Source organism: Melospiza melodia, assembly GCF_035770615.1.
Source record: "Melospiza melodia melodia isolate bMelMel2 chromosome 7 unlocalized genomic scaffold, bMelMel2.pri SUPER_7_unloc_1, whole genome shotgun sequence".
Lineage (NCBI taxonomy): Eukaryota > Metazoa > Chordata > Aves > Passeriformes > Passerellidae > Melospiza > Melospiza melodia.
The window spans coordinates 5,166,658-5,194,505 of NW_026948497.1; the positions used below are offsets into that span (position 1 = coordinate 5,166,658).

The window sequence follows — 27,848 nt, forward strand, 5'->3', positions numbered from 1 at the left end:
ACCCCTCCGGACCCCAAATCACCTCCAAACTCCCCCAAAATTCCCTCCGGGACCCCAAAAGCGGCCCCGGCTTCCCTTCCCCCCCCCGCTCACCCCTCCCGCGCCTTCACCGCCGGGCCCCGCCCCCCGCGCTCCCATTGGCCGCTCTCTCCGCGCGCCAACGCCCATCCGCAGTTTCCATTGGCTGTCGTGCGTGTCGATCATCAATAGATCAGAGGGACGGGGCGGGGTGGTCCTCCGAGAGCGCCAGAGCGCCCGTGGGAGGAGCTTAAGAGAAGTTTAGGCCAATTGAAACGCAGAAAGCTGGATTGACAACGCAACTAACCAATAGATGGATGGAAAGCGGGCAGTGCCGACCAATGGGCGCCCCGACTTTGTCCTATATGAGCGCGCGCGGGGCCGCGGCTGCCGCCATTTTCACCGCCGTCGCGCTCGGGCCTTCGCTCCGCGCTTAAAGGGGCCGCGCCGCCTCTTTACGTTTTTTTATTCAGTTTTCCCAGCGCCTCCGCGCCGTCCGGGTGGGCCCGAGCCCCCCCGCCAGACTCCACCGCCGCCATGAGGGAGATCGTCCACATCCAGGCGGGCCAATGCGGCAACCAGATCGGCGCCAAGGTGAGCGCGGCGGGCCCCGCCTTCATCCCCCGCCGCGGCGGCGTTGCCCCTTTAAGAGCCCCCCCATCCCCCGCGCGCCAAGACAAAGGGTGACCCAAACCAGGGCGATTTTAGCCCAAAATCGGCGTTTTACCCCCACAGAAGCGGCTGGGAGGGAAGGGGGATTTGCTGAATGGGGCGGGTTTGGGGTTAAAATCGGGAGGTTCTGTCACTAAATGAGGATTTTCGGTGGCTGAACGCCCCCCCCACACCCCCCCCCCGGCACGCGGCCGCAAAATGGCGGCTGAGGGCGGCGGCCCCGAACCGCGGCGAATTCGCCTCCAAAATCGCCTTTTTGGGGGGTGTTTAAAGAAAAATATTACTATTTTATCTTAGATTAAGTTCCTGTTTCAAAGATTTGGCCGCGAATGGCGCTTTTTGCCCGTAATCTGGGCAGGGGCGTCTGGCTGAGGATGGGCGGGGAAGGCGCCAAAATGGCGGCGAGGAGCCCCGAAATTAAAGGATTTAACCTCAAAATGAGTTTTTTTACAATAATATATTTATAATTAAATTTAAAACGTGATTTGTTTCGTTTTTATATTACCATACATTAAATGCTGCTTTTTCAGTCTGAAATCGGTTGTTTTCACCCCATAACTAGGTATTTTCGCCCCTAAAATAATTTATTTTCACTGCAAAACCGTCTAATTTAAAATCAAAAATATGGATTTTGTGCCACAAAATTAAGATTTTTTTACCCCCAAACGGGGCGTGACGCCCGGAGGGGTCAGACCCGAAAATGGGAGGATTTCCCCCCCCCCAAAAAAAGGCGGCTTAATATCCACAATAAATATTTTATTCCCTAAATAAGAGGTGTGTTACTAATTTTTTTCCAAAATGAGAGTGTTCTATCTGTAAAATCAGGATTTTTAAGCTTTCAGACTGCAGGATTTTATGACAAAAGCAGGTTTTTTTTATTCCTTAAATGTAAATTTAAGGTCTTTAAATTGCAATATTAATCTCCAAAATTGATGGGTTTTTTAATTTGAATCAGCTTTTTAAATTGAAATGCCCTTCTTACGTTTAAATATGGATGACTTAATTTTAAAAAAAGTATATTTTATTTCTCAAAATGTTAATGTTTTGGATTTAAGGGGTCTCTTTCATTAATGAAAGGTTTTTTTGCTGGTAAAATGCAGCTTTTTGGCCCCAAAACATTTTTTTTCCCAGCCCCAAGATGGAGATTCGGAGCTCCAGCTCAGCATCTTTGTTTTGCAAAACAGCATTTCCGTCCAAAATCTTGGGTCTATCCCCAAAACGTGGAGTCTGGAGGAGAAAAAGGACTGGATTTATTTTCCAGAAGTAGAAATTAGGCTTAAAATCGGGATTTTCTGCAGCTCGGAGGGAGCTCCCAGCCCCAAAATGGAGGTTTCCAGCCCCAAAATGGAGGGTCGGGGGAAGAATCGCAGCTTTGTGTTTCCAAATCCGCTTTTTTCTAGCCTCAAAATCACCGTTTTTCTCCAAAATTAACGGGGTTTATTTAAATTTTTCTCTTTTTTTTTTTTTTTTCCCCACAAACTGGTGATTTTTGCCCAAAAAAGCGTTTTGGGCCTCGGAATTTGCAATTTTTCAGACACAAATGTCATTTTTACTGCTTCAAAAATCCCTTTTTCCCTCTGAATATCCACTTCACCCACAAAACGGCCTCCTTTAACCCAATAGTTCTTAGTTTTTTTCTTTTTTAAATGTTACTTTTTGTCACAAAATCGCCCTTTTCAGCCCCAACCCCCTCTCTTTGTGTCTCCAGACCGCATTTCCTGCCCCCGAAATTAACATTTCCATTTCCTGCCCCACACCGAAATCTTTGTTCTCCAAAACGTTTCAAATTGGAGTTTTTAACACTAAAAAGCGATTTTTAAAATTTTTTTTTAGCTTTGGGAAAGAGGTTTTGAACCCAAATTGCGATTTTGAGGCCCAATATAGCTTTTTACTGTACAGAAAATACTGGTATTTACCAGGTCAAATTTGCTTTCAAAAATTGTGTTTTAGCCCCAAATCCACCTTTTTTTTACCCCAAAATTCACATTTTTTGCCTTTAGATATCCTTTTCTCCCTATAATCCATGTTCCTGTCACTAAACACTTAATTCTGCACCAAACTCACATTTTCTCTCAAAAATCATAATTTTTAATCCAGTGTTTCCCAAGGCCCCAAAATGCAGGGTTTATTACTCTGAAATGCTGTTTATTCGAATTTGAACTTTTTAAACTCATTTTCTTTGTCATTTGCCCAAAATCTCCATTTTTTTCCAAAATGAACTTTTTTTGCAGGTATTTCTTTCCTGCATTCCCCTAAACTGCCCTTTTTTAGCCTATTTGTCCCATCAGCCCCAAAATCCCTATTTTTTAACCCATTTTTGCTCACAACCCCCTAAAAACGCCAGATTTTATCCACTTCCTTTCTTCATCTCCAAAATTAGCATTTTTAAGCCTGTTTTTTTTACCTTACATTGCTGGGTTTTAATCCCCGTTTCACTCCAAAATTATTTTTAAGCCCTTTTTTCTTCTATTACCCAAAATTGTGGGGTTTTAAATACGTTTTCCCCTCATGATCACCAAACCGCCATTTTTATCTTAAATCACCATTTTATACCTGTTTTTTTGAATTAACAATCTCAAAATTAAAGGCTTTTACCCCAAATAAATATTGTAATGCCATTCTGTTCTCCAAAGCCCCCAAATCCCCATTTTTTTCTTCATTTCTAATTTTTAACCCCAAAATCATATTTTTCACTTAATTTTCCCCTCACGCTGCATCGCCCCCCGGCCCATTTTAACCCCAAACCCCCACGTTGGTGGAATCTCAACTTCAAATACAAAACTTGGAGCCCCCAGGGCCGAATTTGGGTGTAAAAAACCTGATTTTGGGTGATGAAAAAGCCGACGTGGGGTGCAGGGAGCCGATTTTGGAGGGGTTGGTTTGAATTTGAACAATTGCCGCCATTTTCCCGTTCCCGCCCTTTCTGGGGAGCGGGACCGCGCTGCCCTGGCCACGCCCCTCCCTCACAGAGCCCCGCCCGCTCCCCTTCCCCGCGCCTCCAAACCCCAAAAAAATCCTAAAAATCGCCTTTTTACCCTCAAAAACGGTCGTGGAGTGGCTGTGTGTTGTAGCCATACCCTTTTAGGACCTGAGCACACCCTAAATTTATTTTTAAAGCCCCCAAATTCCCCATTTTTCACCCCAGAAAAAGGTCCTGGCTGTGGGGGAGGTCTTGTGGATCCTGCCTGTCACGTGGCTACACCCCAAATTCCTTTAAATTCCTAAATACTTCATTTTTTTTCTCCAAAAACACTGCCGTGGGGCAGTGGGTGATGCTGGATTTACATCCTATTCTTTCTATAAGATCCTAACATCCCCTTTTTTGCACCCAAAATAAATCCTGAGTGTAGCAAAGTGGGCCCCCCTCTCCTCCACAAGCTCTGCTCCTCTATTCCAGACTATGCCACCAATTTTCCTTTAAATCCCAGGTTTTTTTCCTTAAAATCCAGATTTTTTGATACTTCTCAACTGCTATTTCGTATCTTAAAATCCAGATTTCCTTTTTTAAAATTTCTGAATTTTTTTACTTCCAAATCCCCATTTTCTCCCCCAAAATGGGGTCCCCGGTGTAGCAAAGTGAGTGTGGCCCAGCTGCCTTCACCCCTCCTTAAGCTCAACCACTTTTAGCCCCCAACTCCCATTTCTCACCTTAAAATTCTGATATTTTTTTTTTTTTTTTTTCATTTTCATTTTTTCCCCAGAATTGAGTCTGGGTGGGCGGGGCCCACCTGACCATACCCCTCTTTATCTCCTGCCCCTTTTAACCCTGACCACACCCCCAAACCCCCATTTCCTACCCTAATATCCCCATTTCTCCCCCTAAAATCACAATTTTTTTCTTCTCCAAATCCTTATTTTTCTCCTAACTTGGGTTCCATTTGTCACAAAGTGGGCGTGGCCCAGCTGAACTCACTCCTCCACCAGCCCCACCTCTTTGAACCCCCAAGTCCCCCTTCTCTCTAAAATCCCCATTTTTCCTCCCATAATCCCTGAGGTTTTTTCCCCAAAATTCCCGGGTTTTGCCCCTCACCTGCTCCTGGGCTGTCCCTGAGCCGTCCCCAAGCTGTCCCCTTGTCCCCACAGTTCTGGGAGGTGATCAGTGACGAGCACGGCATCGACCCCACGGGCACCTACCATGGGGACAGCGACCTGCAGCTGGACCGCATCAGCGTCTACTACAACGAGGCCACAGGTGGGGACACCTGGGGACAGCTGGTGGCATTTGGGGACAGCTGCCACACCCCCCCCGGGGCTCCTCTGCCCTTCCCCCCGCCCCCCCCATTGCGTCTTGTGTCACTCAGTGTGGGTGGCACTTGGTGGCATTTGTCATCTCCCTGGTGTCACTTGTACCCCTGTCACTCTCCTGTGTCACGTTCTTTGTTTGTCACTTTCCTCTGCTGTCACTTTGCCGCTTCCAGTGTCACTTCCTCACCCCCACATTGCCACTCCTTGCTTTGTCACCCTCCTGTGTCACTGTGTCCCCACTGTCACCCCCCCAATGTCACTTTTCTGTGTGTTACCACTTTGTCATCCCTATGTCACTGTGTCCCCATGCTTTTCTCTTAGTGTCATCTTTGTCCTGCTGTCACCTCCCAGTGTCACTTGGTCCTTTTTCATGCCCTGTGTCATCTCATTTCTTGTGTCCCTGAGTGCCGTCCCCTTCTTTGTCACACCAGTGGGGTCACCTTGTCCTGTCACCTCCCAGTGTCACCCCCAGTCCCATCACTGCTCAGTGTCACTTGTCCATTGTCACCTCGCAGTGTTTTTTGTCCCCTGTCACCTTCAATTCTGGGGATCCCCTGGTGTCCATTGCCACCTCCTGTGTCACCCTGTGACTCCCCTGGTGTCAGTGCATCCTGTCCCTTCCCAGTGTCACCCTGTCCTCTGTCACCCACCGTCACCGTTCTTTGTGACCCACATCTTGTGCCCAACATACCTCCAGTGTCACCTGTCCATTGTCACCCCCCCCCCACCATGTCACCCTGTCCTTGATATCCCTCCAGTGTCACCTGTCCATTGTCACCCCCCCACCATGTCACCTTGTCCCTGATACCCCTCCAGTGTTACCTGTCCTTTGTCACCCGTGTGCCACCCTGTCCCCTTTGTCATCCCCCCACCCCCCCCCCCCCCCCCCCCGCGGCTGTGTCACCTGTCTATTGTCATTTGTCTCCTCCCTGTCCCCATGTCCCATCCTGGGTTGCTCTGGGGGAGTTTTTGGGGTGGCTTTGGGGAATTTGGGGTGAATTTGACACTGCTGGGGTTATTTTGGCGTTGGTTCGGGATAATTTGGGGGTAATTTTGAGAGGGTTTGGAATTAATTTGTTGGTTTTGGGGTTGAATTTGGGAGATTTTGGAGGTGGTTTTGAGGTGATTTTGGGAGGTTTAGGTTATTAGGGCTGGATTTGGGGTGAATTTGAGTTTTGGAAGTCCTTTAGGGTTAAGTCTTAGGGAGGTCTGGGTTATTTTTAGGTCATTTTGGGGTGTTCTGGGGCACTTTTGGATACTTCTAGGTGATTTTGAATATTTTAGACTTGCTCCAAAGTGGGTTTGAGGTGATTTTAGATGGTTTGGGAATGATTTTAAACAATTTGGAGTAATTTGGGGGGTTTTGGGGTTCATTTTGGGTGGACTTAGAGCCATTTTTTGGGTGATTTTTCCTGGCTTTGGGGTGAATTTGGGTGGTTTGGAGTTGATTCCAGGAGATTTTGGGCAATTTTGGGATTGTTTGGGTGTGGTTATGGGTGTTTGGTGGTGAACTTAGGTGGATTTGGGGTGGTTTTGAGGTGATTCCAGTTATTTATGGGGTAATTCTGGGTGGTTTGGGAGTGATTCTGGCTCTTTGGGTTGAGTTTTGGTGTCATGTAAGGTGGTTTTGGGTGATTTGGAACACTTGGGGGTGGTTTGGGGGTTATTTTGGGTGTTTTGCTTTCACATGGGGTGGTTTGGGACATTTTAGCAGTGATTTTGGTATTTTCTGGAGCAATTTTTTTGTATTTCTGGGCTAACTGAGGATTTTGGGGACAATTCTGGGTGGGTTTGGGGTGATTTTGGTGGTTTTGAGATAATTCTGGGTGGGTTTGGGTTGGTTTTGGGGTATTTCCTGGTGGTTTGGGGGGTTTTGGGGTGGTTTTGAGTAGTACTGGATTGTTTTGGGCTATTTCCAGGTGTTTTGGTGTAATTCCAGGTGTTCATGGGGTGATTTGGGTGTATATAGGGTGATTCTGGTGGTTTCGGGTTAATTCTGGGTGGTTTCATGTTCAGTTCTCTAGGATTTGCTCACTCCCCAAGGAGTAAATCCTTGCCTACAGTCATGCAGGTGGTTTTGGGTTGAATTCTCTGGGGTTTGGTTACTTCTCAGGGGGTAAATCCTTTGCCTACGGCCATGCTGGTGGTTTTGGGGTGAATTCTCTGCATTTTTGGTGACATTTTTGCTGTCCCCAGGGGGTAAATACGTGCCCAGGGCCATCCTGGTGGATCTGGAGCCCGGCACGATGGACTCCGTGCGCTCCGGCCCCTTCGGGCAGATCTTCCGGCCTGACAACTTTGTCTTTGGTGAGTGACACACCTGGGATATACCTGGGGACATCTGGGACACCTTGGCCATGATTGGGGACATTTGAGCACTCCTGGGGACATTACACACTTAGGGACACCTGGAACATACCTAGGGGCACACCTGGGGACATTTGGGACATGCTTGGGGACATTAGGGTACACCTGGTGGCATACTTGAGTACATCAGGTACACACCTGAGCCATCTGGGGACACACCTGGGCCACCTGGAGGTTCCTGGGGACATTGAGGACACCTGTGGGACATCTGGAGATACCAGCAGGTGCACTCGGGGACATCTTGGGGACACCTGGGACACACCTGGGAGTTTCTCAGGGACACCTAGGGATGATCAAGACATTTGGGTACTCTTGGCACATGGCAAGGACATCTGCAGACACCTGGGACACACTTGAGGACATTTTGGGACATGTCTGGGAGTCTTGGGGACATCTGCAGACACCTGAAGGCTCATGATGGCATCTTGGGCACACCTGGGGGTTGCTGAGGGACGCTAGGGATATCTCTGGGTATTTGGGGAGCACGTGGGGACTCTCAAGGGACATCAGGTTCACTTCAGGACACACTTGGGGACACGCAGCAATATTTGGGGCAGCTGGGGACATGTGGGAACACATCTGAGAACACATCTGGGATGTATCTGGGACAGCAGGGGGTGGCCTCAAGGGATGGCAGGGCGCTAAAGAGGTTATCAATCAAGGTCTTCAGGTGTCCCAAGGGTGACATGAAGGTCCCTAAGTATCCCACCAAGGTGGGTTCAGAGGTCCTCAGGTGTCCCCAGGGGTGACATGAAGGTCCCCAAAGTGGGGTTAAGGTTCCCACAGGTAGGATCAAGGTCCCTGAGGGTCCCTAAGTTGGGGCTGAACATCCCCAAAGGGTGGAGTTGAAGGTCCCTGAGGATCCCCACAGGTGGGATCGAGGTCCCTTAAAGAATGATGTGAAGGTCCTCAAAGAGGGGACAGAAGTGTTTGAGGTCCCCAAGAGTGGGAGGAAGGTCCCCAAGGTGGTGAAGAGTTGCCCGAGGTTCTCAAAAATGCTTTAAAGCCCCCAAAAATGGTTTGAGGGTCCCCAAAGTCTTCAGCATTAATCTGAAGGTTTCCAAATGTGATTAAAGATTCTTCAGTGTTCCCAAAGGTGTTTTGAGGGTCCCTGAAATCAGCTTGAAGACCACAACCCAACTTGTCCTTGTCTGCCTCTGGCCAAGGGTCACCACAGGGAGGGGCTGAGCTGGGGGGGATCAGGGGTCCTCAGAGGTGTCTCAAAGGTCCCCAGAGATGGTTTGAAGGTCCCCAAGGTTACTTGAACATTCTCAAGATGGAAATGGATGTGCTCGTCATCCCCAAAGATGATTCAAGGGTCGTCAAGGTCATCAAGGTTGGGTTGAGAGTCCCTAAAGATGGTTTGAAGCTACCTAAGGTCCCCAAAGGTACTCAGAGGGTCTCCAGGTTTGAGGGTCCTAAAGATCCTCAAAGCTGGTTCAAAGTTCCTCAAAGGAGATTTGAGGCTCCCCAAGGTGGTTTTGAGGTTCTTGAAGTCCCTAAAGATGGTTTAAAGGTCTCCAGAGGTGGTGTAAAGGTTCTCAAAAGTGGTTTGAAGGTTCTCCAAGGTGGTTTGAAGACCTCAACCAACCCTTCCTCCCCTTTTCCAGGCCAAAGCGGTGCTGGCAACAACTGGGCCAAGGGTCACTACACGGAGGGCGCCGAGCTGGTGGACTCGGTGCTGGACGTGGTGCGCAAGGAGGCCGAGAGCTGCGACTGCCTGCAGGGCTTCCAGCTGACCCACTCGCTGGGCGGGGGCACCGGCTCGGGCATGGGCACGCTGCTCATCTCCAAGATCCGCGAGGAGTACCCCGACCGCATCATGAACACCTTCAGCGTGGTGCCGTCGCCCAAGGTGTCGGACACGGTGGTGGAGCCCTACAACGCCACGCTGTCCGTGCACCAGCTGGTGGAGAACACGGACGAGACCTACTGCATCGACAACGAGGCGCTCTACGACATCTGCTTCCGCACCCTCAAGCTGACCACGCCCACCTACGGCGACCTCAACCACCTGGTGTCGGCCACCATGAGCGGCGTCACCACCTGCCTGCGCTTCCCCGGCCAGCTCAACGCCGACCTGCGCAAGCTGGCCGTCAACATGGTGCCCTTCCCGCGGCTGCACTTCTTCATGCCCGGCTTCGCGCCGCTGACCTCGCGGGGCAGCCAGCAGTACCGCGCCCTCACCGTGCCCGAGCTCACCCAGCAGGTCTTCGACGCCAAGAACATGATGGCCGCCTGCGACCCGCGGCACGGCCGCTACCTCACCGTGGCCGCCGTCTTCCGCGGGCGCATGTCCATGAAGGAGGTGGACGAGCAGATGCTGAACGTGCAGAACAAGAACAGCTCCTACTTCGTGGAGTGGATCCCCAACAACGTGAAGACGGCCGTGTGCGACATCCCGCCGCGCGGCCTCAAGATGGCCGTCACCTTCATCGGCAACAGCACGGCCATCCAGGAGCTCTTCAAGCGCATCTCGGAGCAGTTCACGGCCATGTTCCGGCGCAAGGCCTTCCTGCACTGGTACACGGGCGAGGGCATGGACGAGATGGAGTTCACCGAGGCCGAGAGCAACATGAACGACCTCGTGTCCGAGTACCAGCAGTACCAGGACGCCACGGCCGAGGAAGAGGAGGATTTCGGCGAGGAGGCCGAAGAAGAGGCCTGAGGGGTTTCCCCAGAGGTCCCAATCCTTGGCAGTGTTGCTCCTCCCTTTCCCGGTGTGTTGTCCCAGAGAGGCGTCAACCGGTGGGCGGCGCCTTCGGTGTCATCGTCATTGTCCTTCATCATCGTCAGTGTTGGCCTTGGCCATCGGCGGCGGCAGCAGCGGAGTCCCCACCCGACCTTCAGCGTTGTCCTCATGGTCTTCAACCTTCATCATCGTCATCCTGGAAGAGTCCCCGGCCTTCAGCGTTGTCCTCACGGTCCCCAGGCTTCACCATCTTTGAAGAGCTCCTAATCTTCATCATTGTTATCATGAAGAGTCCCCAAATGTCATAATCATCAATGAGTTCTTAGTCTTTGTCATCCTTGAAGAGTCTCCAGTCTTGATCATGGTCAGAGCTCCCAACTTCTGTCCTCTTCATCCTTGTAAAGTTCCCAATTTTCATCAGCATTGAAGAGTTCCCAACCTTCATCATCATCATCTTTGAAGAGTCCCCAGCCTTCAGCATTGTCCTCACAGTCCCCAGCCTTCATCATGGTCATTCTTGAAGAGCCTCCAGACTTCATCATCATCGCAGAGTCTCCAATCCTGATCATGGTCAGAGCTTCCAACTTCCATCATCGTTGAAGGATCCACAAGGTTCATCATTGTTAAGGAGTCTCCAACCTTCATCATCCTCACAGAGTCCCCAGAATTCGTATCCTCCTCACAGAGCCCCCAAGAGCTCCTGGCCTTCATTGTGGTCCTTGCAGAGTCTTTGATCTTCATCATCCTTGGCCTTCATTGGGGCTAGTCAGTTGGCCTTGACCTTCATCATAATCTCCTTCATCATGGAAGAGCCTCCAAGAGTTTTTGACCTTCACTCTCATCCTGGAAGAGTTGCTGACCTTCATCAGGGTTGGTCACTTGGCCTTGACCACCATCATGCTTATCATGGAAGAGCCTCCAAGAGCTCTTGACCTTCAGCCTCATCCTGGAGGAGTTGCTGACCTTCATCATCATCACCATCACCTCCGCCCCTCCCCCGCTGCCACCACGGCCTCCTGTCCCCTCCCCCGCCCCATTCTGGCTCCACTTTCCCAATATTTTTGTAATTTTTCCTAAGTTGAATGTTTTTCCATATTTTTTGTCATTTTTCCTCTTTTTTTTGTTCATTTCCCTCCTCTCATTTAAGTCTCTCCACATTCTTGATAATTTTCAAACAATTTTCCTTGTTTTTGGTCAGTTTGCTCAATTTTTAGTCTTCTTTTCCACTTTTCCAATTTTTGCTCTTTTTTCCCCTGTTTTTACTCACTCTCAGCCCAATTTCATTCCTTTTTCCCAACTTTGGGGTCCTTTCTTCCAATTTTTTGTTGATTTTTCCCTATTTTTGCTCAGTCAGTTTTTGACCCATTTTTCTCCATTTTGGGTTCATATCCCTCAATTTTTGTTCATTTTTTCTTCAATTTTTATTCATTTTTCCTCATTTTTGTCAGTTTTTCCCCGATTTTTATTTGTTTTTCCCATTTTTATCCATTTTTCCCATTTCCCCTCAGTTTCTCCCTGATTCCGTCGCCGTTCCCGGTGTCCGGTCGCTCTCTCCCATTTTTGGATGTTTTTGTTTTTTTCCCGTTTCTTTTGTTTTTCATATTGAAAAGTCGCCCCCGGGTCCGGAATAAACTCGGGATGGAAAAGCCACCACGGGTGTCACCTCCTGTGTCACCTCCTGTGTCACCTGCAAGGTCTTGGGGTCACCTGGGGGGGTGTGGGGTCACCTCGAGGGTCGCCAGTGTCATCTGAGGGTCCTAGGGTCACATGGAGGGTCTCACTGTCACTTTGGCGTCACCTGCATGTCCCCATGTTTCTCCTGGAGGTCCCTGTGTCACTTCAGGGTCACCTACTGTCACCTGGAAGGTCTCATTGTCACTTTGGGAGTCCCCTGGGGTCACTGGGAGGGGTCTTGGTGTCACCTCTGGGTCACATGGGAGGTCCTGAGGTCACTTAGGAGTCACCTGGGGGGTCCCAGTGTCACTTCAGGCTCACCTGGGGTTCCCTCTGTCCATCTTGGGGGTCCTTGTGTCGCTTTGAGGGTGTCCCTGTCACTTGGGCGTCCCTGTGTCACCTTGAGGATCTCACTGTCACTGGGGTGTCCCCATGTCCTCAGCTGAGGGTCCCCATTGTCACCTCTGTCACCTGGAGGTCCCGATGTCACCTTGGGGTCATCAGGACAGTCCCAGAGTCACTTTAGGATTTCCTGGGGTCATTTTAGGGTCCCCATTGTCACCTTGGAGGTCCCATGTCCCCACCTGAAGGTCCCCAATGTCACCTGCGTCCCTGTTCAGGGTCCCCATTGTCAGCTGGGGTCTCTGAGAGGTCCCTGTGTCACTTGAGGGTCCCCGATGTCACCTGTCCCCTCCTCTCCCCACAGTGCCCACAGGGTGTCCATTTGTCAGTGGTGGCAGCATGAGAATGTCACTGGTTGGGGACATTCAGGTGGCACCAGGGGTGGTGGCACTTGGGAACACCTTGGGGACAAGGGACAAGGTGGACACTTACAGGGAGTGGGGACATGGGGGGGTGGCAGCACTTTGGGGACGTGGGGACATGATGGCGTTAAAGGGTGACACTAGGGATATGCAAGGGGTGGTGGCATTTGGAGACAAGGTGACATTGGGAGGTGGTGGCACCTTGGGGACACATTTGAGACATGATGAAAGAGGATGGTGGTACCTGAGTGACGCTTTGGGGACACAGTGGCACTTTGGGACACTGCAGGGGTGGTGGCACTTAAAGGACACAGGAACACTGCTATGGTGGCACCTTGGGGACACTTTATTGACATAGTGACACTTGGGGTACTGGCAATTTCTGGACACAGGGTGGTGGCACCATAGGGACACTATTGACCTAGCACTGCTGTGACCTAGCACTTCAGGGACAAGGTGGCACCTTGGGGACACTTGGGACAGGGTGACAGTGCAGTGGTGGCACTCTGGGGACACAGAGGACATAGGGGTAGTGGTGGCACTGTGGGGACACTTAGAGAACGTGCTGACATTCAGGGGTGGCACTTGTGGGACACCACAGGGGGTGGTGGCACCTTGGGCACCTTGGGGACATTTCAAGGACATGATGACATTTGGGCATGGCACTTAAGGGACAAAGCGACACCGGAGGGTGGTGGCACTTCTGGGACAGCTAGGAGACAAGGTGGCACGTTGGGACAGTGGCACCACAGGGACACTTGGGGGACATGATGACATTTGGGGACATGCTGACACTGCAGCAGTGGCACTTTGGGGACATGCAAGGCATGGTGGCACTCTGGGGACAAAGGGACTTGGGGGTCGGTGGCACCTTGGTGGCCTCAGGAGCCACCGGTGGCACTTTGGGAAGCAGTGGCATCAGGGGCTGGTGGCACTTGGGTGGCACTTTGGGGACACAGCGGGGTCCCAGTGGCTCTGGGGGGGTGGTGGCACTTGGGGACACATTGGTGTCACTGGGGGGTGGCACTCAGGGACACTTTGGGGGAATTTTGAGAGGTTTCAGTGGCTCCGGTGCCACCCTCGGGCTCCGTCGGGGTCACCTGAGGGGACAAGGGGGGACAGGGGGCACCTGGGGGTGTCACCTCCTCCCAGGGGCCCCAAAATTCCTCCAAATTCACCTCAAAAATCACTTGGGACCCCCAAACCCATCCAGGACCCTGCAAAATTCCCCCAAATTCACCCCAAAATCCAAATGGGACCCCCAAACCTCCCCTGGCACCTCCAAAATTCCACCTGGGACCCCAAAATCCTCTCAGGGTTCCCCAGACTCACGGGGGACCTCCAAAATCCATCGGGGACCCCCCAGAATCCCCCTGGGCTCCCAGATACCCCAAATTCAACCTAAAATCCACCTGGGAACCCCAAAATTCACCCCAAATCTCACCTGGGACTTCCCCAAACCCCATCTGGGACTTCTTACACCCATCCAGGATCCCCCAAAATTCCCCAATATCCATCTGGGACCCCCCAAAATCCACTAGAGACCCCGGTTTCTTCCTAGGACCCCCTAAACCTCTCAAATTCACCCCAAATTCCATCTGGGACCCCCAGATTTCTTCCAGGATTCCCCAAATTCACCTGGGACCCCCAAACCCCATGCAGGACCACCCAAAATTCCCCAAATTCACCCTAAAATCCATCTGGGACCCCACTGAAATTTCTCCAGGACCCCCCAAAATCCCCCAAATTCCCCTCAAACCTCATCTGGGACACCTAAAATCCACCTGTGACCCCAAAATCCTGCCAGGATTCCCCAGACTTACCTGGGACCTCCAAACCCCATCCAGGACCATGCAAAATCCCCCAAATTCACCCCAAAATCATCCCAAAATTCACCTGGGCTGCTCCAAACTCCACCTGGGACCCCCAAATTCACCCCCAAACCCCCTGAATCCTGTGAGTTCACCTGGGAGCCCCAAAATCCCCCCATGGACCCCAAATCCCCCTAAAGCTCACCTGGGACCCCAAATATCCAGCTGGGGCCACCCATTCCTCCCTGGTACCCCAAAATTCCCCAAATTCCCCTAAAGCTCACTGGGGAGCCCCAAAACCCCCCCAGGAACCCAAAACACCCCAAATACCCCTAAAGCTCACCTGGGACCCCCCCAAAATCCCCCAAATCCCTCTTGGGACCCCCCCAAAATCCCCCAAATATCCACCTGCTACCCCCAAATCCCCTTAATTCCCCTAAAGCTCACCTGGGAGCCCAAATTCCCCCCTGGCACCCCCCAAAATCTGCCAAATACCCACCTGGGACTCCCCAAATCCCCCCTGGCACCCCCCAAATTCACCCTGGGACCCCCCAAATCCTCTCTGGGACCCCAAAATTCCCCGAATTCCCCCATCTCACCTGGGAGCCCCTGGCCAGCGCCCCCACGGCCCCCGGCAGCCGCGTGACCAAGTCCAGGATTTCCGAGGGGATTTTGGCCACCCCGACGGCCCCGGAGCCGCCCACGAGCGTCACCCGGCGCGTCCCCAGCAGCGGCTGCGCCACCGCCTCCGCTACCTGCCCCAAACGGACCCCAAAATCAGCTCCAAAATCAGCCCCAAAATCAGCTCCAAAATCAGCTCCAAATGGGATCCCAAAATCAGCCCCAGGTCAGGGATTCTCCAAATCAACCCCAATATCAGCCCCCAACCAGGGATCCCCACATCAGCCCCAAACTGAGGATCCCCAAATCACCCCCAAAATTGTCCCCAAATTGGGCATCCCAAAATCAGCCACAAATTGGGGATCCTCAAATCAGCCCAACAGCAGGAATCCCAAAATCAGCCCCAAATCTGGGATTCCAAAATGAGGGATCCTCAAATCAGCCCCCAAATTGGCCCCAAATCAGGGATCCCAAATCAGCCTCGCATCAGGGATCCCAAAATTAACTCAAATCAAGGATCCCCAAGTCAGCCCCAGGTCAGGGATCCCCAAATGAGCAGCCAAATCAGCCCCAAACTGAGGATCCTGAAATCAGCCCTAAATTTGAGATCCTAAAATCAGCCCCAAAACCAGCCCCAAATCAGGGATCCCAAAATCAGGGATCTCCAGATCAGCCCCAAAATTTGCCCTCAAATCTGAGATCCTAAAATCAGCCCCAAATTGCACCCAAATCAGGAATCCTCAAATCAGAGATCCCCAAATCAGCCCTGAAATTTGTCCCACATTGGGGATCCCGAAATCGGGGATCCCAAAATCAGCCCCAAAACAGTCCCGGCCCAAATCAGGGTTCCTGATATCAGCCCCAAATCAGGGATCCTGAAATGAGGAATCCCAAAATCAGGGATCCAAAAATCAGCCCCCAAATCAGGGATGCCCAAATCAGCCCCAAACCTGGGAACCTAAAATCAGGGATCCCAAAATCAGCCCTGAAATAGGTCCCAAATCTGGGACTCTGAAGTCAGGGATCCCAAAATCAGGGATCCCAAATCAAGGATCCCAAAATCAGTCCCAAACCTGGGATCCTAAAATCAGCCCCAAAATCAACCCTAAATCAGGGATCCCAAAATCAGCCTCAAATCAGGGATCCCAAAATCCACCCCAAACCTAGGATACCAAAATCAGCCCCAAAATCAGCCATCCCCAAATCAGGCCCAAACTGGGGATACTGAAGTCAGCCCCAAATCAGGGATCCTGAAATCAGCCCCAAAATGGGGATCCCCAAATCAGCCCTGAAATTGGCCCCAAATCTGGGATCCCAAAATCAGGGATCCCAAAACAGGGATCCCCAGAATCAGGGATCCCCAAAATCAGAACAATCCTGGGATCCCTAAATTCCTGTCCCCAGTTCAGGAATCCCCAAAATCAACCCTAAAATAGGGGAACCCCAAAATAAATCCCAAAATCAGGGATCCCCAGGTGTCTCCAAAACATTCCCAAAGTGTCCCCAGTGTCCCCAAAACACCCTCAAAGTGTCCCCAAGTGTTTGCAAAATGTCCCCAAGAGTCCTCAAAGTGTCCCCAAAACATCCTGAGAATGTCCCTCAAGTATCCCCAAAATGTCCCCACGAAAGGTCCCCAAGGGTCTTTAAAGTAACATCCCCAGAACATCCCCAAAACATCCCCAGCTGTCCCCAGTGTCCCCACCTGGGGCAGCCTCTGCAGCACCAGATCCACCACGGCCGCGTCCTGGAACTGCCCAAAGGCCTCGGCCTTGGCTGCAGCCGCCGCAGCCTCAGCGCGGGCACGAGAGGCCACGGCCGCGGCACGGGCAGCGCCTGTCACCTGTGGGGACACCACATGGGATTGGGGACATGTAAAACGGGATTGGGGACATTGAAAATGGGATTGAGGACACCAACACGAGACTGGGGACACGAAATGGGGACAGAACCCCCAAAAATGGGATCAGGGACACGACACAGGATTAAGGCACCAAAATGGGATTGGGGACATTGGAAATGGGATTGGGAAACCAGACACGAGCATGAGAGACAACAGCCGTGGCGCAGATATCGCCTGTCACCTGCAGGGACACCAACATGGGATTGGGGACACCAAAATGGGACTGGGGACGTTGGAAATGGGATTGGGATCATGGGAAATGGGATTGGGAACATGGGAATGGGCAGGAGAGGCCACGCCATGGCACGCGCAGCACCTGACACCTGTGGGGACACCAAAATGCGATTGCAGACACCAAAATGGGACTGGGGACATGGACATGGGGTTGGGGACATGAACATGGGGTTGGGGACATGGGAAAGGGGATTGGGAACCCAAAAAGGATTGGGAACCCAGGCATGGACGTGAGAGGCCACAGCTGTGGCATGGGCAGCACCCATCACCTGCGGGGACACAACATGGGATTGGGGACATTGGAAATGGGATTTGGGACAAGGACACAGGACTGGGGACACGAAATGGGGACAGAACCCCCAAAAACGGAATCAGGGACACAACATGGGATTGGGGACACCAAAATGGGTTTGGGGACATGGGAAATGAGACTGGGGACATGGGAAATGGGATTGGAGACATGGACATGAGGATGGGGACATCAGAAATGGGATTAGGAACCCAAAACGGGATTGGGAACCCAGGCATGGGCATGAGAGTCCACGGCACAGACAGCGTCCGTCACCTGTGGGGACATGAAACAGGGCTGGGGACACCAAAATGGGATTGGGGACCCTAAATGGGATCAGGAACCCAACATGAGATCAGAGACTCAAAATGAGCCAGGGACCCAGGAACAGGATCAGGAACCCAGGAATTGGATCAGGGCCCAAAAGGGGATCAGGGACACCAGCAGGGGATCAGGGACCCAAAACGGGACTGGAGACCTTAAACAGGATCGGGGACCCAGGAACGGGATTGGGGACAATGGAAATGGGATCAGGGATACCAACACAGGATCAGAGTCATGAAACAGGATTGGGGACCTGAAACAGAATTGGGGACCTGGGAAATGGGATTAAGAACCCCAAAACAGGATAGGGGCCCTGGAAAGGAGGGGAGGACCCCTGAAAATGGGATTGAGAACCCCAAAACAAGATCAGGACCCCCTGAAATTCTGGGAGAGCCAAAATTTCCCAGAGAACCCAAAAATTCCCAGATTTGGGGCCACAAAATCCAACTGGGACCACCAAAATTCCCTCAGGACCCCCTAAATCTCACCTGTGACTCCCAAACCTCACCTGGGACCCCCCAAATTCCCCTGGGACCCCCAGACTCACCTTGAGGGTCTCGGCCTCAGCCTCTGCCTGCAGCAGCACCTGTGTCCTGTAGGGGGCGCAAAGTCAGGGGGCGGGACTGCTCTCAAAGGAGCAATGCTGCTCTTAAAGGGGCAATGGTGCAATATGAGTGGGCCCACCAGTGGGGTGTGGTTTGTTTGAAGGGGCATGGCTTATCTTAAAAAGGGCAATGGGACCTAAAAGGGCAGTGACAGCAACCAAGAGGGGGCAACGTGTATCTTAAACGGGTTATGGCTACAGACTGATGGGGTCCACCAAGTTGTGATGGTGGCTGACTGGGATGAGGCGTGGCTTCTCTCTCAAGGGGGACGGCTCACTTAAAAGGGCCACGGCTTTTCAAAGGTGGTGGGACCCACCACTGTGAAAGTGTGGCTTCTCCTTGAAGGGGCAATACTTGTCTTAAAAGGGTAATGGATGGGACACCTTAAACTGCCACTGGGTCTACTCTGGGTGAGGGGATGGCTCCTCCTTAAAGGGGCAATGACTGGACCCAAACTGGTGGGACCCACCACAATGAGGGTGTTGCTTCTTAAAAGAGCAACACTTCTCTTAAAAGGGCAAAAGGTGGAACCCCCAAGAACACCACCACACCCAAGCACAGGAGGGCATGGCTCGTCCCCAGAGAGGCGTGGTCACCCTTAAAGGGGCGGTGTCTCACCGTTGTGCCTCGGCCAGCCGCTCCAGCCGGTAGCGCTCGGCCTCGGCCGGTTTGCGCACGGTGGCCTCGAGCTCCTGGCGGCGCCGCCCGACCTCCTGCTCCTGCAGCTGCACCCGCTGCGCCCGCTCCACCAGAGCCACCTCCCCACGCTGCGCCGCGATGGCCTGCTGGGAACGCGCTGCCTGTGGGGGACATGGGGACAGGACACAAATCCATCAGGGGAGGGACATGGGTGAGACAGAGTAGAAATTCTCCAGAGCAGAAATCCATTTTGATTTAGGTGAAATGTACATCTTTGAGTTGGTCTGCAGTTTGAAAACATTGCTGTTTAGCCTGACTGCAAAAGCCTAGGCTCAGAGAAACTGCTTCAGTGAAGGACAGAGATAAGGAGGGTAGACAGAGAGTGATAAAGAGAGACAGAGACTGCTGTGAGAGCAGTCTGACTTAGGAATTCTTTCTGATAAAGAAAAACTAGCAGCAAATGTCACGCGAAATTCATAAAAATGAATATGTATGAACCTAGTCTGAAATTGCATGCATATGTATCTAAGAGGGGGATAAAAAAGGACCTGGAGTTCCCAGAGGTACACATGTCTTTTAAGGAGAGCAATCTCCACATGCATTCGGCACTGTAATAAACATACCAGCTTTATAACTTTCACAAATTTGTGGAGTTTTGTTTATCTCCGCAAAACACGGGGACAGGGGGACAGGTGACACAAGGGACACAGGGACAGGTCACAAACCCATCCAGAGAGGGACACAGGAACCAGTGATACAGGGACATAGGGACAGGACACAAATCCGTTAGGGAAGGGGCACGAGGACAAGGGACACAGGGACAGCTCACAAACCCATCAAGGGAGAGACATGGGGGACAGGTGACACAGGGACCCAGGGATGGGGGCACAGCAGACACGGGTATGGGGGACAGGTCACAAATCCATCAGGGAAGGACAAGGGGGACAGATGACACCAGGCGGGGTGGGCAGGTATCTCTAGGGGGAGCTCAGGCAGCCTGGGGGTGTCCTCAGGTGGCCCAAGAGACCCAAATTTGGGAGGTAACCCCAGGATGTGGAGGTTCCAGGTGTTCTGGAGTGTTCCAGGTGCTCCAGGTGAGCTCCCAGCCCCCATCCCCCCCCCCCCCACAAGGTGTTTGTTACCTATCTCCAGATGTGTGAGTTACCTGTAACTGAAACACCAGAGAGGCCATGGCCCTGTGACACTCCCAAGTGTTACCTGTCCCAGCTGTGTTTGTTCCCTGCCCCAGCTGTGTCCCGTGTCCAGGTGTGTCCTCACCTGCAGCTGGAAGGCCAGCTCAGCCGTGGCCCTGCGGGCGCTGACGGCTCCATCGCACTCAGCCTGGGCCACCTGGAAGTCGCGCTGGGCTCGCGCCGTGGCCTCCTCGCTCAGCAGCTGCGCTGACACCTGCTCCTGCCGCGCTCGCGCCTCCTGCAGGGACAGCGGCACTGGGAAGGACTGGGAGGGACTGGGTGGGACTCGAATGGGCTAGGATGGGAGTGGGATGGAACTGGGAGGGACTGGGATGGACTGGGATGGACTGGGAGTGAACTGGAATGGGCTAGGATGGGACTGGGATGGACTAGGAGAGACTGGGAGGGACTGGGAGGGGCTGGGAGGGAATTGGAAGGGACTGGGAGTGAACTGGGAGGAACTAGGATGGACTGAAATGGGACTGGAAGGGAATTAGAAAAGACTGGGAGGGATTAGGATGGACTGGGAGGGAACTGGAAGGGACTGGGATGGACTGGGAGGAAACTGGAAGGGGCTGTGAGGGAACTGGGAACTGGGAGGGACTGAGATGGACTGGGTGGGACTGGGAGGGAACTGGGATGGACTGGAAGGGGATGGAAGGGGCTGGGAGTGCACAGGGATGGGACTGGGAAGGACTGGGGAATGGGGTACTGGGAACACTGGGTGCACAGGGGGTGTTAGGGCAGTTTGGAGAATGGGGGTACTGGAAAAGACTGGGAGGAACTGGAATGGGACTAGAAAGACTGGGAGCACTGGGAGAGACTGGGGTACTGAGGATACTGGGAAGAGCTGGACAAGAACTGGGAGGTGCTGGAGTGGGATTAGTGGGGTACTGGGAGAGTACTGGGAACACTGGGGGTACTGAGGCAGTTTGGGGAAGGGGGTACTGGGGGCACTGGGAGGGACTGGGACAGACTGGAATGGAACATGAAGGGCACTGGGAGGGCACTGGAAAGGCACTGGAGCATTGGGAGGACACTGGGGATTGGGGTACTTGGGCTATCAGGGGTACTGGGAGCACTGGGATGAACTGGGGGCCACAGGGAGAGCACTGGGAGTACTGGGGATACTGGGGGGTGACTGACAGGAAGGTAACCCAGCTGCCCCCAGGTGTCTCCCCAATGTCCCCAGGTGTCCCTGGTGTCACTCACGCGGATCCCAGCATCGCGTTTGGCCTCAGCCTCTCCCACGCGGGCGTCGCGCTGCACCTGCGCCGTGCGGCCCTTCCCGAGGGAGCGCAGGTAATCCTGCGTGGGGACACACCTGTCACACCTGTGTCACCCCCGTCACACCTGTGTCACCCCTGGACCTGCGCTGTGCATCCCTTCCCGAAGGAGCACAGGTAATCCTGCGTGGGGACACACCTGTCACACCTGTGTCACCCCCCGTCACACCTGTGTCACCCCTGGACCTGCGCTGTGCAGCCCTTCCCGAAGGAGCACAGGTAATCCTGCGTGGGGACACACCTGTCACACCTGTGTCATCCTCCCTGTCAGCTGCATCACACCTGTGTCACACCTCTGTCTCTTCCCTGTCACACTTGAGTCCCACCTGTGTCACTCCTGGACCTGCGCCACCCAGCCCTTCCCAAAGGAGCGCAAGTAATCCTGCATGGGGACACACCTGTCACACCTGTGTCACCTCCCTGATACACCCATGCCACTTCTGTCACTTGTGTCAGACTTTTGTCACACCTGTGTCACCCCATCCCCCCAGACAAATCCCAGGTGTGTCTCAGGCATCCCCAGGAGTCCCAGCTGTGCCCAGGTGTGTCCCAGGTGTCCCCATCTTGTGTCTGGGCATCTCCAAGTGTGTCCCAAGTATGTCCTGAGTGTCTTGGTTGTGTCCCAAGTGTGTCCCAGGTGTGCCCAGGTATCTCCAGCTGCCCCCCAGGTCTGTCCCAGGTATGTGCCAGCTGTCCCCCGATGTCTCCAGGTGTATTCAAGGTGTATCTTGGCTGTCCCCAGCTGTCCCCAGGTGTGTCCCCAGGTATCCCCAGCCATGCCCAGCTGTGCCCAGGTGTGTCCCCAGCTGTCCCCAGCCATGCCCAGGTGCATCACCTGCTCATCGTGCACGTCCTTGAGGGTGTAGCTGACCACAGAAATGCCCATGTTCACCAGATCTGACGAGGCCACGCGGAAAACCTGATCCGAGAACTTCTGCCGGTCCTTGTAGATCTCCTGGGCGGGGCCGGGGCGGGGCTTAGCGGGGCGGGGCTCAAATGGGGGTGGGGCTTGGCTGGGCAGGGCCTGAGAGTGGGGTTTAAGCTGGGCAGGGCTCATTGGGGTGGGGCTAAAAGGGACAAGGCTTCGTAGGGTGGGGCTCAAATTAGGCACAGCTCAGCAGAGTCGGGCTCAAAGGGGCGGGGTTTATAGGAGTGGGGCTCAAGTAGGTGGGGCTTAGCAGAGTGGGGCTCAAAGAGGGTGGGACATTGTGGGGCAGGGTTGGGACTTAGTGGGGCAGGGCTTAGCAGGGTGGGGCAGAAGGGGGTGGAGTTTAAATTGGGTCAGGCTTATTGGGGTGGGCCTTAGCAGAGAAAATGCACAGGATTGGTGAGCGTAGTTTATCCAGGGGGTGTGGCTTGAGACAATGGGATGTGCCAGGCAGGCAATGTGCTATGCTGGGGGTGTGGCTTTGATCTCAGGGGCGTGGCTTGGTTCTGTGGGTGTGCCTTAAGCAGAAAGAGGTCAGGCTTAAGGTGAGGTGTGGTTTGAGCCAATTGGACGTGGCTTTAGAAAATGGGAGGAGCCAGATAAGTGTGGCTTTGTTTGGGAGCATGGTTTGTACAGAGATATGGAACCAGGTGGATGTGGCTTGATCGAGGGATGTGGCTTGATCAAAATGGGCATGGCTTGAATCAAGGGGTGTGGCTTGAACCAAGAGGTGGAGCCAAGTGGGCATGGCTTGGTTTTGGGGGTGTGGCTTGAGGCTTAGGGGGCTTGGAATGAGCCACAAGGGGCGTGGCTTGAACAAGGGGTGTGACCAGGTGGGTGTGGCTTGACCCGAGGAAGGAGTCAGAGGAGTGGCTTAGCTTAGGGGGTGTGGCTTGACCCAAAATGGGCATGGCTTGAGCAAGGGGGTGGTGCTAGGTGGTTGTGGCTTAAGGGGTGGGGCCATGTGTGGGATTAATACTGGGTGAAGCTGGGTGGGCATGGCCTAACATTGAGGGGTGGGGTCAGGATTAGGTCAGGGGTGTGGCATGACCCAGGGGGCATGGCTTGAGTCATGGGGTGGAGTTGGTGGGTGTGGTTTTGAGCTGGGGTGGGACTAATACTGGGTGGGGTCAGGGCTTATGGCAGGGGCAGGGCACAGTGGGCATAACTTTAAAGGGGGTGGGGCCAGGGAAAGATGGTCTCGTGTTGGTGGGCAGGGCTTTGGCAAAAGGGTGGAATATTGTGGGTGTGGCTTCACCAGTGCTGTCGACTCCTCCAGGGATGAGGCTTTTCAAGGGGTGGAGCTTATGGGTCAAATGGGGGCAGGGTCTCCTAAAGGGTCACATCCCACTCCAAGGGTGGGGGAACCAGCCCCTGAGGGGGTGTGTCCATCCAGGTGGGTGTGGACACCTCAGGGGCATAACTTTTGGGCCAATGGACTTTCCAAATAGATCTGGGATTTCTTAAAGTGGGTGAGTCTGTCTTGGGAGGGGCATGGGTTCCCCAAAGAGGGCGTGCCTCCCCCCAGCCCCACCTCCACGGTCATGTGGGCCATGATGGCACGTTGGTGACCCTCCAGCGTCTCCAGGGCGATCTGGCCGATCTCACTCTCTGACTTGCCCAGGAACATCTGGCAGGCGGCTGCGAGCATCTCCTTGTTCTGCCCCTGGATCTTCACCTGTGGGAGGGCTGGCATCATCTGGGGACCCCCCCAGCCATCCCTAGGACCCCCCAAAATTGGTGTGGCCCCTTTAAGGAGTAGGTGTGGCATTGTCCTTTCAAGAGGCTGCTTGCTTGACAGGGTGGGGACCACCAGGACAGTGCCCTTTTATGAAGTCTCATCCTCTTGGAAGGGGTTTGGGGTCTCCACGACCCCCAGCCCGTTTCTGGGAGGTCTTACCCCTCTTAAAGGGGTCCCCACCAACAAAAACTTCTTTTAAGGGAGGTCAAGACCCTCCAGTGGGATTTCGGAGTCCCTACCACCGCAAGCCTCTCAAGAATTGGACCTTGGCCCCTATAAGAAGGGTTTAGGGAGGCTGCCCCATCACAAACCTTTTTTGGTTTATAACGTTTTTATAGGGGGTTTAAAGGGAATTTAAACATTTTTTTAAAGTTTTTAATGGGTTTTTTAAAGGGTTTTAAAAGGATTTTTAAAGAGTTCTTCCTCCTCTTAAGGAATTTTTGGGTCCCCACCAATCCACGCCTCTTTTAAGGACGATTCCCCCTCCCATTCCAGGGGTTTAGCGATCCCCGAAACTTCGAGCTCCTTTTAGGGGATTCCCTATCCCTAAATGCCTTTTCTAGGAGTGTTTTTAACCCCTACAAATGCTTCCCATGGGCCCCACCACTCCAAACCCCCTTTATAGGGCTCCTCCCCTCCCCCGCGTTGTTTTGCGCTCCCGCTATCATCGCCGCTTTAAGGACGCGCTTAGGTAGGCCCCACTACAACCTCACTTAAAAGGGCAACGCCACCCAGGTTGGTTCGGACAGGGGAGCCCCGGGGGAGATTTTGGGGGGTCCCGGGGGCAATTTGGGGGTCCCGGAGCATTTTTGGGAGGTTCCAAGGAGATTTCGGGGGTACAGAGTGCGGTTTTAGGGGCATCCGCGTGGGATATTTGGGGTTTCTGGGGGGATTTGGGGGGGGTCCCAGGGGAATTTTGGGGAATCCTAAGGGGATTTTGAGGAAGTTCTGAATGGGGGTTTTGGGGTCCCAGTGGGGTGTTGGGGTCCGGGGAGGGTTGGGGGTACCGAGGGGCACTTTGGGGATCCCAGTGGGGATTTTCGTGGTTCTGAATATATTTTGGGTTGTCCAGGGGGGGATTTTTAGGGTTTTGATAGATTTCTTACGGGGTTTTCGGGGTCCAGGAGGGGATTTTTGGGGATTCAGAGGGGGGATTTTCAGGGACCAAGGAGGGGATTTTTAGAGGATTTTTAGGGTATTTTGGCAGTCCAGGAAGGGATTTTTGGGAGCACAGGAAGCAATTCTGGGGGTATTTTTGGGCTGTTTTGAGGGCCCAGGAGGGGATTTTGGGAGATTTTTGGGGGATTTTTGGCAGTTCTGATGGGGGATTTTTGAGGATCCAGGAGAGGATGTTTGCAGCGATTCTTGGTGTGTTTTGGGGTATTTTTGGGATGTTTAGTGGGGTGTTCCGGGGGTACCTGTGCGATGCCGGTGACGGAGATGGGCACCCCGTGGCGGGTGTAAACCTTCTCACTGCGCACGGGCAGCGTCAGCGTGTTCAGGGAGATCCTGGGGGGGCAGGGAGGTCACCCCAAATCTCTGAGGATCCCAGCCCCCCCTCGAGCCCCAAAAAACCCCCCCGGGCCCCTCCTCACCGCTGGATCTTCTGCAGGCACGGGATCACCAACACCCGGCCCCCGGCCACCATCACCGGGGGGCTGCGGCAGAAACCTGGGGGGCACCGAGAGCTGGGGGATCCTGAAACCCCGGAGGGACCCCAAAACCCGGGGGGACACAGGGACACCCCCGGGAATCCCCGGGAGGGGTTGGGGGGGGGTCCCAGGAGGAGTTTGGGGGTGGCTGGGTGGGTCAGGGGGGACCCCAGAGGTTTTGAAGGGGGGAATTTGGGGGACAAAATTGGGGGATAATTTGGGAGGGGTTGCCAGGAGTCCTTGGGGGCGAACTGGATGGGGGGGACCCTCAGGGAGGGGTTTGGGGGAGTTGGGAGGGGTCCAAGGAGTCCCAGGGTGGGTTTGGGGGGTCTGGGGCGGGTTCCCAGGAGTTTTGGGGATAATTCTGGAGGTACTTTTGAGAGTTTTGGGGGGATTTTGCAGGTTCCCAGGAGATTTCGAGGGGAGAGATTCTGGGGGTTCCCGGGAGGTTTTGGGGAATTCCGGCGGTTCCCAGGAGATTGAAGGGCGGGGGTCCTGGAAGAGTTTTGGGGGGAATTCGGGGGGTTCCCGGGAGTTTTGCACCAATTTTGGAGGTCCACGGAAATTTTGGGGGGATTCTGGGTTTTCTCGGCAGTTTTTGGCTAATTCTGAGGGTTCCCGGGAAATTCTGAGGGGATTTGGGGGTTCCCGGGAGTTCTGAGGGACCCCAGGAGCCCCCGGGCCCCCCGAACTCACCCGACACCACCATGGCCTCGTTGGGGCCGCAGGTGAAGAACATCGCGGCGGGGAGGGCCGGGGATCGATGGGGATCAATCAGGATCGATGGGGATCAATCAGGATCGATGGGGATCAATCGGGATCAATCGGGATCGATCGGAGCCGATCGCGATCCGCGACAGCCGCCCTGATCCCGGCACCCCCCGCGCTCGCCACTTCCGCATTAGCGCGGTGACGTCACCCAACACGCAGCCTCCCATTGGCTGCCGCGCCAAGGGCGGGAAGGGGAAATCTGTTCTGCCTGGCAACCTGTGACGTCCCTGATTTCTCGGCGTTCCATTGGCTGCGCCGTGCTCAGATTTTAGTACTATCTATGGGAAATGAAAAATTTCAGCTCGGGATGAACCTGGAGCTGAGGGCAGTGATGGGGTCTGGGGAGCTCCAGACCATGGCCGGGTCGTGGTCAGCACATGTTCATCTCATGGTCATCCCAGGGTCAACTCATGGCCATAATCGTATTACAGTCATCTCACAGCCATGGTTGTGTTATGGTCAGAATCATCTCAAGGTGACAGTCATATCATGGCGATGGTCATCTCCTGATCACCATCATCTCATGCTCATGGTCATCTCATGGTCAGGATCACATTAGGGTCATGGTCATGTCATGGTCATCTGTTGGTTTCAGCTATCACATGCTCACAGTCATGTCATGGTCATCTCAGAGTCATGGTCATGGTCATCTCATTGTTACCTCATGGTCAGCTCATAGCCACAATCACATCATGGTCATCTTACATCTGTGGTTGTGTCATGGTCATGGTTATCTCTTGGTCAACTCATGGTCAGAATCTTGTCATGATCATTGCATGGTTGTGGTTGCATTATGATCAGAGTCACGGTGATCTCATGGCCTTGATGACGGTGACCACACAGCCATGGTTGCATTGTGGTCATGTCTTGGTCGCAATCATCTCATGGTCACGGTCATCTCATGTCCACCTCAGGATGATGATCATTTCCTGATGACCATCATCTTAAGCTCATGGTTATCTCACTGTAATGGTAAGCTCACAGTCACCTCATGATCACACATGGCCATGGTGTCTTGTGATCATCTCTTGGTCATCTCTTGGTCAGAATAATCACATGCTCATGGTCATCTCTTTGTAATGACCATAATGATCATGGTTGTGTCATGGTCACGGTCATGATCATTGCATTGTCATGGTCATTTTATGATCATCTCACGTTCAACTCATTTGCCACAATATTATCATGGTCATCTCTGGGCTATGGTTGGGTCATGGTTGTGGTTATCTCATGAACACAGTCATGGCCATCACATGGTCATGCTCATTTGCTGATCACCATCATCTTATGCTCAGGGTATCTCACTGTAATGGTCATCTCATGATCATGTCATTGTCACTTCATGGCCACGATCACATCAGGGTCACCTCAAGGCCACAGTTGTGCCATGGCCAACCCACGGTCATCTCTTGGTCCAAATCA

The 27,848-nt window shown here is 53.3% G+C and overlaps 2 protein-coding genes across 2 annotated transcripts; one reads left to right on the forward strand and one right to left on the reverse strand.

The window, feature by feature from the left end:
- The first annotated feature begins 420 nt into the window (after positions 1-420).
- LOC134432734 (tubulin beta chain) lies at positions 421-11,644 on the forward strand. Its single transcript, XM_063181627.1, has 4 exons — positions 421-612; positions 4,774-4,882; positions 7,132-7,242; positions 8,913-11,644. The coding sequence occupies exons 1-4, from the start codon at positions 556-558 to the stop codon at positions 9,968-9,970; spliced, it is 1,335 nt and encodes a 444-aa protein (XP_063037697.1). The 5' UTR covers positions 421-555; the 3' UTR covers positions 9,971-11,644.
- A 1,149-nt stretch (positions 11,645-12,793) lies between these two features.
- LOC134432735 (flotillin-1-like) lies at positions 12,794-26,565 on the reverse strand. The gene is made up of 12 exons (XM_063181628.1): positions 26,352-26,565; positions 25,599-25,674; positions 25,422-25,512; positions 23,797-23,940; positions 22,170-22,289; positions 21,261-21,356; positions 20,134-20,286; positions 18,835-19,016; positions 18,159-18,204; positions 16,567-16,704; positions 14,843-14,998; positions 12,794-13,532 (listed from the first exon to the last, which is right to left on the reverse strand). Exons 1-12 carry the CDS (start codon positions 26,392-26,394, stop codon positions 13,443-13,445), a joined length of 1,335 nt encoding a protein of 444 aa, XP_063037698.1. The 5' UTR covers positions 26,395-26,565; the 3' UTR covers positions 12,794-13,442.
- Between the last annotated feature and the right edge of the window lie 1,283 nt (positions 26,566-27,848).

What these genes read in the sequence shown, in the direction of transcription:
- LOC134432734 (XM_063181627.1), top strand. Translation starts at nt 556, where the DNA reads ATGAGGGAGATCGTCCACATCCAGGCGGGCCAATGCGGCAACCAGATC. An exon ending in CTACTACAACGAGGCCACAG is followed by an intron (nt 4,883 to 7,131) that starts GTGGGGACACCT and finishes TGCTGTCCCCAG; the next exon opens with GGGGTAAATACGTGCCCAGG. An exon ending in GCCTGACAACTTTGTCTTTG is followed by an intron (nt 7,243 to 8,912) that starts GTGAGTGACACA and finishes CCCCTTTTCCAG; the next exon opens with GCCAAAGCGGTGCTGGCAAC.
- LOC134432735 (XM_063181628.1), bottom strand. Translation starts at nt 26,394, where the DNA reads ATGTTCTTCACCTGCGGCCCCAACGAGGCCATGGTGGTGTCGG. An exon ending in CGAGGCCATGGTGGTGTCGG is followed by an intron (nt 25,675 to 26,351) that starts GTGAGTTCGGGG and finishes GGTGCCCCCCAG; the next exon opens with GTTTCTGCCGCAGCCCCCCG. An exon ending in AGCTGGCCTTCCAGCTGCAG is followed by an intron (nt 19,017 to 20,133) that starts GTGAGGACACAC and finishes TGTCCCCCACAG; the next exon opens with GCAGCGCGTTCCCAGCAGGC.